Source organism: Trichomycterus rosablanca, chromosome 1 (genome assembly GCF_030014385.1).
Source record: "Trichomycterus rosablanca isolate fTriRos1 chromosome 1, fTriRos1.hap1, whole genome shotgun sequence".
Classification (NCBI taxonomy): domain Eukaryota; kingdom Metazoa; phylum Chordata; class Actinopteri; order Siluriformes; family Trichomycteridae; genus Trichomycterus; species Trichomycterus rosablanca.
In genome coordinates, this window is record NC_085988.1 from 74,646,714 (window position 1) to 74,662,636 (window position 15,923).

At 37.5% G+C, this 15,923-nt stretch overlaps 2 protein-coding genes across 8 annotated transcripts in view; one reads left to right on the top strand and one right to left on the bottom strand.

Annotated features, from left to right (window-relative positions):
- Positions 1-10,625, top strand: part of strip2 (striatin interacting protein 2) — a 65,818-nt gene extending 55,193 nt beyond the window's left edge. The window contains exons 16-21 of the mRNA XM_062996343.1: positions 41-167; positions 5,381-5,481; positions 5,575-5,641; positions 6,003-6,107; positions 6,798-7,002; positions 8,797-10,625. Of these exons, the coding sequence (XP_062852413.1) occupies positions 41-167; positions 5,381-5,481; positions 5,575-5,641; positions 6,003-6,107; positions 6,798-7,002; positions 8,797-9,047 (856 nt within the window). The 3' untranslated portion in view covers positions 9,048-10,625. The remainder of the gene's footprint in view (positions 1-40; positions 168-5,380; positions 5,482-5,574; positions 5,642-6,002; positions 6,108-6,797; positions 7,003-8,796) is intronic.
- Positions 1-15,923, bottom strand: part of cd9b (CD9 molecule b) — a 60,602-nt gene that overhangs the window by 6,764 nt on the left and 37,915 nt on the right. For 4 of the 7 annotated variants that reach the window (XM_062996353.1, XM_062996363.1, XM_062996357.1 and 1 more), the window contains 2 exons: positions 12,046-12,185; positions 11,234-11,346 (listed from right to left, as the gene is read on the bottom strand). In XM_062996353.1, the coding sequence (XP_062852423.1) occupies positions 11,234-11,346; positions 12,046-12,185 (253 nt within the window). Of the gene's footprint in view, positions 1-9,902; positions 10,025-11,233; positions 11,347-12,045; positions 12,186-15,923 lie in introns of those variants that run through there. The other 3 variants (XM_062996369.1, XM_062996374.1, XM_062996411.1) reach the window with 3 other exon arrangements.

The window sequence follows — 15,923 nt, forward strand, 5'->3', positions numbered from 1 at the left end:
TGTGTGTGTGTGTTTGTTTGTGTGTGTTTGTGAAAAACAGAATCACTGTATTGCAGAGTATGAAGTTGGGAATTGATGTGAACAGACATAAGGAGATCATAGTAAAAGCCATCTCTGCTCTACTGCTGCTGCTACTCGAACATTTTAAACTCAATCATATTTACCAGGTGAGACACATACAGTGTATCACAAAAGTGAGTACACCCCTCACATTTCTGCAGATATTTAAGTATATCTTTTCATGGGACAACACTGACAAAATGACACTTTGACACAATGAAAAGTAGTCTGTGTGCAGCTTATATAACAGTGTCAATTTATTCTTCCCTCAAAATAACTCAATATACAGCCATTAATGTCTAAACCACCGGCAACAAAAGTGAGTACACCCCTTAGTGAAAGTTCCTAAAGTGTCAATATTTTGTGTGGCCACCATTATTTCCCAGAACTGCCTTAACTCTCCTGGGCATGGAGTTTACCAGAGCTTCACAGGTTGCCACTGGAATGCTTTTCCACTCCTCCATGACGACATCACGGAGCTGGCGGATATTCGAGACTTTGCGCTCCTCCACCTTCCGCTTGAGGATGCCCCAAAGATGTTATATTGGGTTTAGGTCTGGAGACATGCTTGGCCAGTCTATCACCTTTACCCTCAGCCTCTTCAATAAAGCAGTGGTCGTCTTAGAGGTGCGTTTGGGGTCATTATCATGCTGGAACACTGCCCTGCGACCCAGTTTCCGGAGGGAGGGGATCATGCTCTGCTTCAGTATTTCACAGTACATATTGGAGTTCATGTGTCCCTCAATGAAATGTAACTCCCCAACACCTGCTGCACTCATGCAGCCCCAGACCATGGCATTCCCACCACCATGCTTGACTGTAGGCATGACACACTTATCTTTGTACTCCTCACCTGATTGCCGCCACACATGCTTGAGACCATCTGAACCAAACAAATTAATCTTGGTCTCATCAGACCATAGGACATGGTTCCAGTAATCCATGTCCTTTGTTGACATGTCTTCAGCAAACTGTTTGCGGGCTTTCTTGTGTAGAGACTTCAGAAGAGGCTTCCTTCTGGGGTGACAGCCATGCAAACCAATTTGATGTAGTGTGCGGCGTATGGTCTGAGCACTGACAGGCTGACCCCCCACCTTTTCAATCTCTGCAGCAATGCTGACAGCACTCCTGCGCCTATCTTTCAAAGACAGCAGTTGGATGTGATGCTGAGCACGTGCACTCAGCTTCTTTGGACAACCAACGCGAGGTCTGTTCTGAGTGGACCCTGCTCTTTTAAAATGCTGGATGATCTTGGCCACTGTGCTGCAGCTCAGTTTCAGGGTGTTGGCAATCTTCTTGTAGCCTTGGCCATCTTCATGTAGCGCAACAATTCGTCTTTTAAGATCCTCAGAGAGTTCTTTGCCATGAGGTGCCATGTTGGAACTTTCAGTGACCAGTATGAGAGAGTGTGAGAGCTGTACTACTAAATTGAACACACCTGCTCCCTATGCACACCTGAGACCTAGTAACACTAACGAGTCACATGACATTTTGGAGGGAAAATGACAAGCAGTGCTCAATTTGGACATTTAGTGGTGTAGTCTCTTAGGGGTGTACTCACTTTTGTTGCCGGTGGTTTAGACATTAATGGCTGTATATTGAGTTATTTTGAGGGAAGAATAAATTGACACTGTTATATAAGCTGCACACAGACTACTTTTCATTGTGTCAAAGTGTCATTTTGTCAGTGTTGTCCCATGAAAAGATATACTTAAATATCTGCAGAAATGTGAGGGGTGTACTCACTTTTGTGATACACTGTAACTCCTGCTTTTTTTCTTTTCTTCTTTATTGCCAATATTTGGTCTAATTTGACAGCAGAACCTAGTTTTTATAAAGTTTTTTTTCAAAATATTATTAGTAGGTTTTAGTAAGTTAGTCCAGTGAACTCACAGCTCAAAGGCTTTTATGAAGCATGTCTTCATTGTCATGAAGGTGGGTAGAGTTTGAGACCTGGTACCAAAAAATTTTTTGGACAACTTCAAACATACACTAAAAATTCACCAGTTTGACCAGTTTTATATTTATAAGAATTCCCATTGCTAAAATATTTACTAAAAAGAAAAAACCATAAGATTGACCTGCATAAAGTAGCAAAGTATTTTAGCTTTACATACATCTCTTTCCATATACACCGTATAGGCATAACATTATGACCACCGACAGGTGAAGTAAATAACTGATTATCTCTTCGTCACAGCACCTGTTAGTAGGTGGGATATATTAGGCAGCAAGTGAACATTTTATCCTCAAAGTTGATGTTTTAGAAGCAGGAAAAATGGTATAAGGATTTGAGCGAGTTTGACAAGGGCCAAGGTGTGATGGCTAGACGACTGCAGTGGTCCCAGTCTGCAGTGGTCAGTGTCTATCATAAGTGGTCCAACGAAGGAACAGTGGTAAACCGGCGACAGGGTCATGGGCAGCCAAGGCTCATTGATGCACGTGGGGAGCGAAGACTTGCCCGTGTGATCCGATCCAACAGTCGAGCTACTGTAGCTCATATTGCTGAAGAAGTTAATGGTGGTTCTGATAGAAAGGTGTCAGAATACACAGCAAAAGGGGGACCAACACAATATTAGGAAGGTGGTCATAATGTTATGTCTGATCGGTGTATATTATTTTTACAATGTTATTCATGACACAACATGAATTACAAAGCAGTTTTTTTTCAGTGCATGTTTCATCTATTTTCCTTTATATGTCCTCGCCCTCCAGCTTTTAACTAATGTGGCTTACAATTTCGTACACTGTGCTGGTAAACAGTCAAGGCAGAATTAATTTCCAGCTAAGATAGAAAGACGTAAATGAATATTAGGGTCGTCCACCAAAGGGCATATCTGATGTTTTTAAAGAAAAATACCAGCATTCCTCAACCTCATAAAAGATGTTATTCCTTAAAACATTAGAACTTTCTAACTGCTTATGCCTAGTTCACACTACATGTTTTTTGCCCTGACTTTCGCTTGCCGATAAGTCGCCGCTAGATGTGGCAGCTCGGAGGTAACTCAGCGTTAGGTCTTGAAAATCGGCTTTCGATTGCTATGAGTGAACTGTTCAACAACTCAGTCTAAAGCGGCTCGCCGATCACTCGCATACTCAAGAAAAATATCTAGCATGTTAAATATCTGGACCTGTTGGAGACTCAAAATAATTTACTGTGAAAGGTGTTGTGATCAGGTTGTAATTGTTATTACCGCAAAATACAGAAGGGAAACCCAGGGGGAGGAATTGTAAATATGTGGGGCAGGGGCATAATATAGTTTATATCAGCATACATCGACACACACAGACAAGCTTTACAGTATTTGTGACTTATCGTCCACGCCAAACCATAATACCAACGTTGCATTGCAAAAAATATTTATTTGACTTCCAACTCTCTCTGCAGAACAGACAATCCCAGCTGGCCACGTAGCCCAGTCCACTCCTTTACCCAGATTCATTTATTTTTCTTACTTGCTTTTATTCTACACATCAGCGCTTAAACAACTTTGATCGCTCGCTTCTGCTGGCATGCATTTTTGGACATAATATCATTAAACCCCTCGTCACTTCCCAAAATGTAATTTGGGAGACCAAATAGACTCATCCGAGATTCCTCATGGTGATAGATTGTGTAGTGTGTGACCCCCTATCGCTGAGCAATCATGTAGAGTGAAAACCACAATGACTTAAAAGACTCCCGATTACAAGAGATCAAGTTGTGTAGTGTGAACTGTACAGCAATCTAATCAACTTGAGTCATGTAGTGTGAACTTGGCATTAGGCTTAACTTGAACTTAGCTTGCTAACTAAGCATTCGACCTGGCAAGGTGTTTATTGCAGGGGAACACAAACTCACCTATTTACTCTAATAATAATAATACTAATTTTCAGACTGACTTAAGATAAGAATCAAACCTAGTACCACGCCTTCACAGTTTACTTGATAAACAAAAAAAAAAGATGAAATTCTAGTCTGTGGTGATTACATATGAGGTAGAGATCCGTAAGATAGAGATAAAAGAGATACAAATCTTGCAGTACAGCTTTAAATGTCTTGATTTGCAGGAAGCTCATTATTCCACCTCTTATTTCACACTGGCTGCAGCAGAGAAGATCTTTCACTGACTAATATGGTACTTAAATCTAAGCCATTCAGCATCATGTGGCAATCATCTCTGCAAAGTGTGTAAGAGCAGAAAATAAGAGAGAAATAGATTCTAAAAGAGAAGAAAACTAGAACACAGTGTTCTGGCTGTGATTTGTCAATACAGTTCAGTCTAATCCTGTCAGATGTGCTAGACCATCTCATTTTTTTCTCATGATTTTGGCAATTCGTTCGATCATGCCACCTGCTGGTAAGAAATAGAAAAGACTGCTGCAGTTGGTGTGATGTACTTAGTGCAGTGCTGCAGTGTTTGATATTCACCCTGTAGTGCTAGAAATGCATCAGTGATGTTACTATTTCTACATGCACAGCACAGTGGTAGATGTCATTTATCTGGCTGGTGTTGATTGATTTTTTTTCCCAGTACCCTCTCCTCATCCTTACATGACATCCATGCTGGCTAAGAAGCACTGCTAACTAGCAAACGCCCCCTCGGACATGTGTTAAACCATTGGGCTCTTGTTTTCACTATACTATACTCAAGTATTCCTTCACCACTCATGCCGGGGCATTGACCAGACGATAAGAGATTAATTCCCATTTAGCCTTTCTTCTCTTTCTTCTAGACTTTTTTCAGCCTATTGTGTCTGTATAGCAGACCCACCAGATTGTTAAATATGACTCCAGGAATTTACTTCCATTCAGTTACAACAGCATTGGGCGCTTTTGGCGATTTGGTCTTTGTTGTTAGTTGCTGTTCCAGTTTATCCCAGTGTTTTAAATGGGGTTGAGGTGAGAAAAGTTTGGAGCCCCAGGCAACAGATTTTGTAAGCTTGTGCTTTACAGCTGATCCTATTCTCACACTATAATAGGTGCACATATACTTAACCCAGACAGCTCTAATTATTGAATTATTTAGAAGCTGTCGATAAAAGTCACTCAGCTCAGTAATATTTGTCATTTTACAACCAATGTTTATGCTTGCCTATGACTTGAGGGTGTTTGTAATGGAACTGAAGTAGCTGAACATAAGTGGGTGTTTACATAAACTTGGCCATGAAGGGTAAAAGTGGAAAGTCTAAATCACTATCCCTATCAGACAGCCAATGACCCTCAAACATTTTTTTTTACAATACAACAATCAACAATCGAAACAACTAGGTGTAACTGGGGTAAATAAGTGGTCAATTATATTTGATCTAATGACCGTGCTACCTTTATCCTGTGCAGTTCGAGTATGTGTCCCAGCATCTGGTGTTCGCTAACTGCATCCCTCTCATCCTCAAGTTCTTCAACCAGAACATCATGTCTTACATTAGTGCCAAAAACAGGTAATGTTCTCAAAATCATTTTTTTATTAAAAAATATATGTGTGTTATAAAATGTGTTGAATCATTGTGCTACATCATGTGTTCTGACTACAGTATCTGTGTGCTGGATTTCCCTCACTTCGTGGTCCATGAGATGCCTGAACTAACTGCTGAAAGCCTGGTAATTTCAACACCCTACCGTACACGCATTTCACTAAAAGAGCTAGAAACATGCCTGAAGTGTTTAGATAAATGGACCAAACACCAGAGAACACAGCAGAGAACACTGAGGATCATTTACATATTTTAAACTATTCCACTATTAAAATGCACCAATTTTTCCAACCCAGCCCAAGACATTTTATTACTCAATAATTAACAAGAGAACAAAACTCATTCTGAACAAACTGGAATAATGAACTGGAAGCCTGTACCCAAAACAGAAGACAGTTCATGTAATACATTCTCTAAGCAAGTATTTTTATGTTCTCTAAAGGTTGTAAAGATGTTATACGCAGAGCTGTATGTATATTTGTTAACAGGAAGCTGGGGACAACAATCAGTTCTGCTGGCGGAATTTGTTCTCCTGCATCAACCTGCTGCGAATTCTCAACAAACTCACCAAATGGAAGCACTCCAGAACTATGGTGAGAGAATTAAGTGGTTTAACAACTTATTTTTGAAAGATATCTATGATAGTACATACACCGATCAAGCATAACATTATGACCACCTTCCAAATATTGTGTTGGTCCCCCTTTTGCTGCCAAAGCAGCCCTGCAACTGTGATGCACTGTGTATTCTGACACGTTTTTATCAGAACCAGCATTAACCTCTTCAGCAGTTTAAACTACAGTAGATCGTCTGTTGGATCGGACCACACGAGCCAGCCTTCGCTCCCCACGTGCATCAATGAGCCTTGGCCGGCCATGATCCTGTCGCCAGTTTACCACTGTGCCCTCCTTGGACCACTTTTGATAGATATTGACCACTGCAGACTGGGAACACCCCACAAGAGCTGCAGTTTTGGAGATGCTTTGACCCAGTCGTCTAGCCATCACAATTTTTCCTGCTTCTAACACATCAACTTTGAGGATAAAATGTTCACTTGCTGCCTAATATATCCCACCCACTAACAGGTGCTGTGATGAAGAGATAATCAGTTTTATTCACTTCACCTGTCAGTGGTCATAATGTTGTGCCTGGTCGATGTATGTGTTGTGTGAGTGGAGTTCAAGCAAAAAATATACAACATTATGAACTCTAGTTGATATTTTGAGAGTGATGTTTGATATGTATTGTTTGAATGCTGCTAAAGTTTACTCACACTCTTTTAGATGCTGGTTGTGTTTAAGTCTGCGCCGATCCTGAAGAGAGCGCTGAAAGTTAAGCAGGCCATGATGCAGCTTTATGTCCTTAAGCTCCTTAAGATGCAGACCAAGTACCTGGGTCGCCAGTGGAGGAAGAGTAACATGAAGACGATGTCGGCCATCTACCAGAAAGTCCGGCATCGGCTTAATGATGACTGGGCTTATGGGAATGGTAAGGAATATTGTAGTGTCACTGAGGGGGGGAGCTTGAATTTTTAGTTTTCTTTTGCAAGCTTAAAATCCTCAGTTATGTATAAACTACATACAAAAATGTCTAATTTCTAAAAACAACAATGCTCAGACTGTGAAACAAATATTCTAAAGGAATAAATACAGAACCTACAACATCACACTTATGCAAAACTGCTGTTTTTATTTTCACTTTTACACACAGAACATTTAGCAGCATTTTTTGCTTGTTTAACAGCACCATACAAACATTTAAAATTTTAAATTTAAATTTAAAGTGCAACTTTATCTGTATTTAACAAATAAATTATAATTTCTATATAAAATTCCAGATCTGTCAACTCTCAAGTCTACACCTTGAAGAGGCAGCAGCAAAAAAATTATAAAATAAATAATAAATATGAAATAGTTAAATAATAAAAAATAAACAAATCAATCTATCTTGTCCCGGCTTGGAGATCTCTCGCATCCTCAACGAAATTGAATCCATTAGTGTTATGAAATAAAACAAACTGCACCGTTTAGCTACAGATGTTCTCTTCAAAATCCAGCAGAGTTTTTTAATAAGTTTTTTTTTTGTTTAATAATCTAAAAACGTGACAGAACTTTAATGGAAAATCTCAACCAAACTCTGCGTCAATTCTAATTGGCCCATCACGTTTGATTGACATCCACATCTTCCAATTGTAGACACTTTGAAGGACATGCCGTAAAACAGTGTTTTTAGATGTGGCAGTAGTAGATGATTTTTTTAAATGCTAAAAGTTTAAGTAGATCAGTTTGTTTTAATTTGATTGGCCTTTTTTACATTAAGTGTTATTTATATTAACTGTTATTTACATTAAGCAACAGTATTGGATCAGATTACACGTTTTTTTCCTTCCGATATCCGATCCAGTTATTTGGGAGAATATCGGGCTGATACAGAGTATCGGATCGGTGCCAGCCCTAATAAATACCGTATTACAGATACACAAATAATCATTTATTTTATTCATTTTTCCACTCACCATTTAATCCAAACACATACACATACACAATAATACGTTATCAAACACCCATATTACCCTTACAAAAAAAAAGAACTGACCCCTTGGTTAATTGGATTTAGTCAGCACTGTAGAACAAAAATGTCACCTATTTGGAACCTTACCAACAAAGTCCAGCAGTTTTTACAGAAACACTTTGCCATAATCAAGTAAAATTCCAGAAAAAAAATATGATTTGTTAAAATCTGGAAAGGGTTACATTTCAAAAACAAATTAAAAGGTTCTATCGACAGGCAAATTAAGAAATTCTTTGGACAGCACCAGTTTCTTGAAAAGCAAATAGCCACAAAAAAAAGGCAGTGGTAGTATATTTGTTTGGGTGTGTTTTGCAGCCTCTGGACCTGAGCAACTTGCTATTAATAGGAAGATTATGAACTGCTCAATCCATAAGCTAAAGGCATAATCAGGTTGTACAGCAGCACAGTGATACAGAATACAAAAGTAATCTAAATCTGAATTTCACATCTAAATTTCTAAAAATAACCAGAGTTAAAATGTGAGTCGTCAAAGTGCTGGCATAAACCCACCAAGAATGCTGTGGTGCAACACGAAATAAGCAGTACCTGCCAACACCTAGCAGTGTGTCTAATTTAAACCAGTTCTACAAAGCAGAGTGGTCTAAAATTCCTCTGCAGTAATGTGAAAGACTAATATCACATTTTACTGTACTCTAACTACAGGTTTGTTGGCTAGAACTAGAATATAAATACTGTTTTCCTTCTCATCAGATATTGATGCGAGGCCATGGGACTTCCAAGCAGAGGAGTGTGCTTTGCGTGAATGCATAGAGAAGTTCAATACACGACGGTATGACAAGAACCTAAACAACGAGTTCATGCCGGTGGATAACTGCCTGCAGAGCGTGCTGGGTCAGCGGGTCGAGCTTCCCGAGGACTTTCACTACAGCTACGAGATGTGGCTCGAGAGAGAGGTCTTCTCACAACCTATTCAGTGGGATGGTCTGCTGGAGGCCCAGTGATTTTATGAATCTTTTATGGACACATAAACTAGAATAAAGCTACCTGTTATGAGTTCACAATAATCCTACATGCACAATCCCACACATGCATGCAGAGACTTGTGATCTGTATTCTTTATTTAAATAATGCCTGTAAATAGATGTTCCAATACAATGGAAGGGTTTTTATTGTGGTAAAATAATCTCATTTATTTACAGAAGGCAACATATCATCTGTGTTAGTCTTGCAGACGCAGCCATTATCTCTAACATGAAGGTTTGCTATAACACCAGCAAAACAGCATCTAAAATGTTTACAATGAACTACATATCTACCTATCACATGGGTAACACTGCACCACTCACTCTCACTCACTGTCTTAACCGCTTATCCAATTAGGGTCCCAGCTTTTCAATGGGCGCAAGGCACACAGTAACACCCTGGACGGGGCGCCAGTCCATCACAGGGCAGACACACACACACACATACACACACACATTCACCTATAGGGCAATTCGGTGTCTCCAATTAACCTGATTAATTAACCTGACTGTTTTTGGACTGTGGGAGGAAATGGGAGCTCCCAGAGGAAACCCACGCAGACACTGGGAGAACATGCAACATGCCTGGGGATTGAACCCAGAACCTTTTTGCTGTGAGCCACCGTGCCACCCACTGCACCACTGAGGGCCAACAGAAATCCTAGTGTTTGTATTTCCATGGCTCTGCCAGTTCATGTAGCATATCCAGTGGGGGCCAGAAGTCTTAGACTTTAAGTGAAAATGCCTCTAGTTTGCATTTTTCTTGAATTTATATACTTTTACAGTACAACTTATACAGCACAACATATTTTAAAGCATTTTAATGCATGTTTATTGATTTCAGGACTTCTTACTGTTTGGTATGTCCCTGTTTTGCTGTAATAACAGGTCCTCAGAACCTGAGGTTCTGTCCTCAGGTGTCCCCAAAAATGCTTAATGGTGTTTAGGTCATGTGACTGTGGAAATGCAAGATAGAAGCATTTAAGAGATGCATTTTCTTTAGTGGTCTTAAATGTTTGCCCCCCACAGTGTTTACTCCAACACATTGTTATACAGTGTTACCTCTTGTACCTACTGAAATGTATTCTAATGCTACATCAACATCAGTTTATAGGACACTAAATTACACTGAGTTGATATTTTCAAATTTTTCAAAGCTTCCAAGCTTGCATCCATAGTTTTGACTGGCAGATATAATTAATGCAGCACACAAGTGATTTTCTGGCTGCTCCTCAAAATGCATCCCATGTACAAGTGTGTAATTGATTTGAAATACTATTTATTACACTAGGGATTGATTTGGAACACAGCCAGTCTCAATCACTGCTGTTTTCTTTAAGCTCTGCCCTCAAAAGTTTGGTCCTGCCATAGTAAGGCTTTCTCCCATCAACCTTTAAGCCAAAATCCTTTATTGGTTTCTACATACTCATCATGTTAGAGATATGGTCTAGTCCTATGAGACTACCTCTAAATAAATACAAATATAATAAGTTTGTACATTTTAAATCTCACAAAGATTTAATAGTGTTTTATTAAAGGTGTGATGGTATTAATTTATTTACAAATCTCTACGTTTATCAGTCTGGAACTGTGGATAGAAGTTTTATTTTTTAAGGAATACAAGCATACATTTATATAAAATAAGACTATTTGTGGTCTTAGCACATGTCGCTTGTGTCATGCTAAACACATTAGGTATAGCCTGGAAATCAAATTCCAGAATAATAGCATTAACAGTAGCACATTTGTCAACAGGACCAAAAAAAAAAAGGTCCCTAAGGATATACTACATGTCCCAAACGCATGTGGAAAAAGCTAAATCAACCCATATGTGCTTGCGCTACATTTATTTCATAACAGCCTCCACTCGCTGATGATGTTAGAATTATGAAGGGGTTTTAAGCTCGTGGTAAACATTTTGGAATTCAGTGTTTCAACTAAGGACATGGATTTTATGTGCCATTCATTTTAGCTTGTATGATCACTTTGCTGCTAAGATGTTGCTCCTGGATAATTGTACTTAACAATAATAGCACCAACAGCTGATGAATGAAGCTGCATGGCTGTATGCTTGATTTTATGCATTCATTGGCAATATGCATGACTGAAATGTCTAAATCCATTGATTAGAAGGGTATACACATGCTTTTGACCACGTACTGTACCTTTCTGTTGTATTTTAAATGATGCATCACAGAAACATCCTTCAGAATGCAGTAAGTCATGTTTGTTGTGTGGTAGATCAGAAACTCCATCCACTCTGTATATGTAGAATGGGCTGTAACAGCACAATATAAAAGCACAGGAGTGTCCTTGGTAAGTAGCGTCACCCTTTTTAAATTCAGCAAGATTTCAACACAATGGTGCTCGTTTTTAATGCTGTTTTTATGTCATTGTTTACTTTTGACTCTTGCTCCTGCTTCTTTCCTATTTAAACGTACTATTGAACAGCACCGACACATAAAATATATGTGATAGCTTACTGTGCAACGAAGAGCTTTAAAGTGCCTGCTCATGGTTTGGTAGTACATAAACGAAATAAACTACCCCCTTTTCCAGAAAAGTTGGGACGTTTTGTAAAATGCAATAAAAGCAAGAACATGTGATTTGTTAACTGACAAAAGTAGTGTTAGACTGACCAACCTAAGTGTATTTTGTAAAGGAAAAAAAAGAATTCTGTGCTGTTGGCCTGCCAAAACATTAAAAGTAATTTCTTTGTTGTACTGTCAGTTGAATAAAATAAAGGTTCAAGAAAATTAAGAAATCATTGTAGTTTTATTCCATTTTATAAAATGTCCTAATTGTTCCAGAAAAGGTGTTTGTAGACTAAAAGTTTATTAGGATTTTAACGTCATGTTTTACACACTTTGGTTACATTCATGACAGGAACGGTAGATACTCGTTACACAAGATTTATCAGTTCACACACAAGGTTATATCAAACACAGTCATGGACAATTTAGTATCACCAATTCACCTTACTTGCATGTCTTGCATGGACTGTGGGAGGAAACCCTCGCAGACACGGAGAACATGCAAACTCCACACAGAAAGGACCCGGACCTTCTTGCTGTGAGGTGACAGTGCTACCCACTTAGCCACTGTGCCGCCCGTAGACTAAAAGAGATAAATAATTCAGATTAATGCAGTAGAGATAACTAGTGTACGGCGTTTCATACCTTCAGCTAACTGGCTTTTATTTGGCCAGTGACCTTTAATAAAATACATGTTTAATAAAATACACTGCATTATTGCATGAACTAATTTTTGTTTTGCATCCACATCCGCAGGGTAAAGTCAATTCATATAAAACAAAGTGATTAAAGTTTAGCTGTATGCAACACTGTGACTTTATTGTACATGTGCAGATAATTATGCCACAATTAATAAAGGCTATTTGTTAGTGTTCATAGTTATAGTAACGACACACTGTTTATTTCATACTAAGTCCTTAGTCTAGCCAGCTAGCCCACAAATCAACTATTTAAAAACAAAATGACAAACATTTAAATAATAATTTAGCAGTGTTATTTACTAAACCAGTCTAGATGTTTGTTAGCATAAAAAACAGATGAACGACTAGCATTTAGCTAGGTAGCTAATTAAAATAGCTAGCTTTCTTACTCTAATGGCCCCTTTAAAGTTTTCTGTGGAAATGCTACATTGTAACAACAGTTTCAGTAATTATCTTGTGTTTTTTCTCTTGTTCTAAATGAAGTACTTTCTGGTTTATTGGTAATTGTATGGTTTTGTGAACGTCTCTGTTGGTCAGTGTTTTTTTTATTCTTTCTCTGGTTATTATATGAAGAAAAACTGTCAGTCACACTTGAAAAAATATAAAACAAATGACACAGTCTCTGTCCAAGATGACTAGGCTAGTAACTTGTCCATACCTTCAAAACGTGCTTTTTGAACATAAACAAAAAACCAGTATTTATTTTTTGTAAGTTTTGGTAGGTTTTTTAAAAGTTAAACTTGATAAGATAACTTAATAATCTACCTACAAATAATAAATTGTCTGATGTAACTGTCTGATGTTCAGTGTCTTTTGTACTCTTTTAATAATGCAGTGATGTTGGTGTACAGAATATAAAAATAAGTAAAGCCTTTATAAGAAGTACATGATCGAAGCTGATGTAGAAAAATAAATGTTATTCTGCAAAGAATAAAAACAAAATATATTATTTTAAATGTATCCTTCCTGTTTTCCTCTGGTGGCACTGATGCACTGTCTTTAACATTTTTGTCTCAAATATGTTTTAAAGTTTAATGTGAAATAAATTTTTAGTGCCATCTGTTTTAGTGCACTGATCCAATAGAAGTGAACTAGTATGCCATCTATTGCATTGGAATTTTGGACAAATGGATATAATGCGGTTATAATACGGCTTAATGAACACTAAACAGACAAGTGTGTGGACACCCTACACTTCAACATTACAACTTCTGTAAAGTCTTTTCTCTAAATTTTAAGTTTGCTTCCAATTGGCAACAAAAGTATCAGCATTCTCTTCCACCAAGCATTATAGTTTAAGCTATAGGGTTAAGCCAGGGTTTGGTGACGATGTGCTTAAAACTATCAGCTAAGTCTTGATTGTAGGCTTGTGTAAATCACATGTAAACTGACCAGGAAAGCTTGTTAAAATTGTTCTAAAAGTCATTGAGCTCTGTGGTATCACCTTTTGTACTACTATTGTTTGTGTATGGAGAAACATGACTGTATGCTTGATTATATGCACCTTTTGACACCAATTTCAACCAGAAGCCTTTAAAAATGGTGCCGGTCATGTATTGTTGTGTTTGTGAAATACATTTGTTATGTCAGAATTGTAATTCCTGCAGAAACAATCAGTCAAAATGATCACAAACAAACTGAAATGAAAATGATTTGCTAAGAGGTATAATATTTGCATTACAAAGACCAACACCAGGATAAATCATTTGAGTCATTTGAGTAAAATACATTTTCCTATTTAACCACCATAGTAAAATGCATATAAACTCGGTTTAACTTAGATGCATTTATACAGGCCTAATATTTAAAAAAAAATAACATACACAAGTCATCCTGTCGTAAAGCTATAAAGAAGGTATTCTTATGTTATACTTGCCTGTTGTCTTTTTCTGCTGTCTCAAAGACACTTCCGCCAATTTGCTGTCATTGTACACACATTAGAAAGGTTTTCAAAAATAACAAAATAACAAAAAACTAAAACAAAAGTAAGCCTAGTATAAACTTACTAAAGCACAAATACAAAATCAGCTCCATGTGCGAATAAAAGGTCAGTTTTTGATTAACTGCAACAAACTAAAAATGCAAGTATGTCCCAAAAACTGGTCTCAAGCAATATGATAAACAGCATAAGAATGAGAAAAGTAATGAGAAAATAAGTAACGAGAAAAGTCCACTTTTACCATATTTCCTATATCTTGGTGAATTTATGTTAGGAGAAAATTACACCAGCAAAATCAACTGTTGATTACAGTCAGGATTCTACAATGGTATAGACAGTTATTTCCTTGGAATGTAGTTATAGTTTTGCACAATTGTATAATAGCCAATAAATATTAGGCAACTGTGCAGGACCCTATTTCTGATGTCCTCATATTCCAGAATTATAATGCCTTCATATGTACTGCTAAAGTTGTTTAGGAATAGTTTAATGAACAACATAATGTTGTCGACGATCTTTTAATGTCTTTCAATCACCAGGTTTAAACAGATAAAAACCTTAATAAAGATTTTAAAGCACATTCAATTTCATTTATTACTCAAAAAGTGAAGGTTTTTTGTTTACTTGAAGAATGCTCCAACTTTACACATACAATTCAGGACTTGTATGGCAGTATTCCAAAAAAGATGTTATCTGTTCTGAATCAAAGAGTTGCCTTGTACTTATAAGCACCTTTATACTGATAAGGAATGTTAATGATTAATTGACAAATAATGCATTATTGTTTGATTAATGCTGTTGGTTTAAAAGGTGGTTTTAATTCACTTGCAACAGCTTATGAATGACTTGAATTAAGAGTGGAGCTACAGATCTGTCTTATATCTGAATGGCACAGAGAGTAAAGTACACTCACCCACCCTCAGAGCACATGTGCCAGTTTTGTTTACACACTCATCAGAGGAGCACCCCGCAGTTCAAACTTAAACAGAAAAAAACTTTTAATGCCGTTGTACAATTCAAACAATGAAATACTGAACTAGTAGGCATTAACATCACAAACAGGAAAGCTGATTTGTATGTAGTGGGAAGTAAGTATTTGTTTGAAGAAGTCATACTGCAGATTAAATTCTGCACATGTGGATCTGTGTGTAAAGCTTTTTTTGTGATATTTTAAAATAGCTGTGATGTGTTAAATTATCTATGGTTAGAATGCTAAATTTACTTTGTTACACGAATTCTTTTTTAATATAGTTTTTGAAAGGGTAGCGTTAAATGTTATTTATGTGCTTATGTGCCTGACTGGCTAATAGTAAAATGGTGGACAAATTCATTTAATAATGATACACTGAGGACTCAGTCCTGAATAATGAAGAACAGTTGTCAGAAAGACTCAGGCTGTTACCTTTGCAAAATAAATGCTACAACCCCTAAAGGTGTTTAATGTTAACAATGTGACCATTTAGCTGTATTTCGTAAGTGAACACCGCTCTGAGCGGTGAATCAAATGAATCAAAACAGGTAATTCAAAAGATTTGACTAAGTGAACTGAATGGTAATAAGCGTCCGTGTACTGTATGTTGTAATTATACTGGAGTAGTGGTGGTAAATTTGGTTCATTTTATGGACTCGGGTTAATCTGAGTCACTCAGTAATGTGATCCGGTTTACCTGAGTCACTTGTA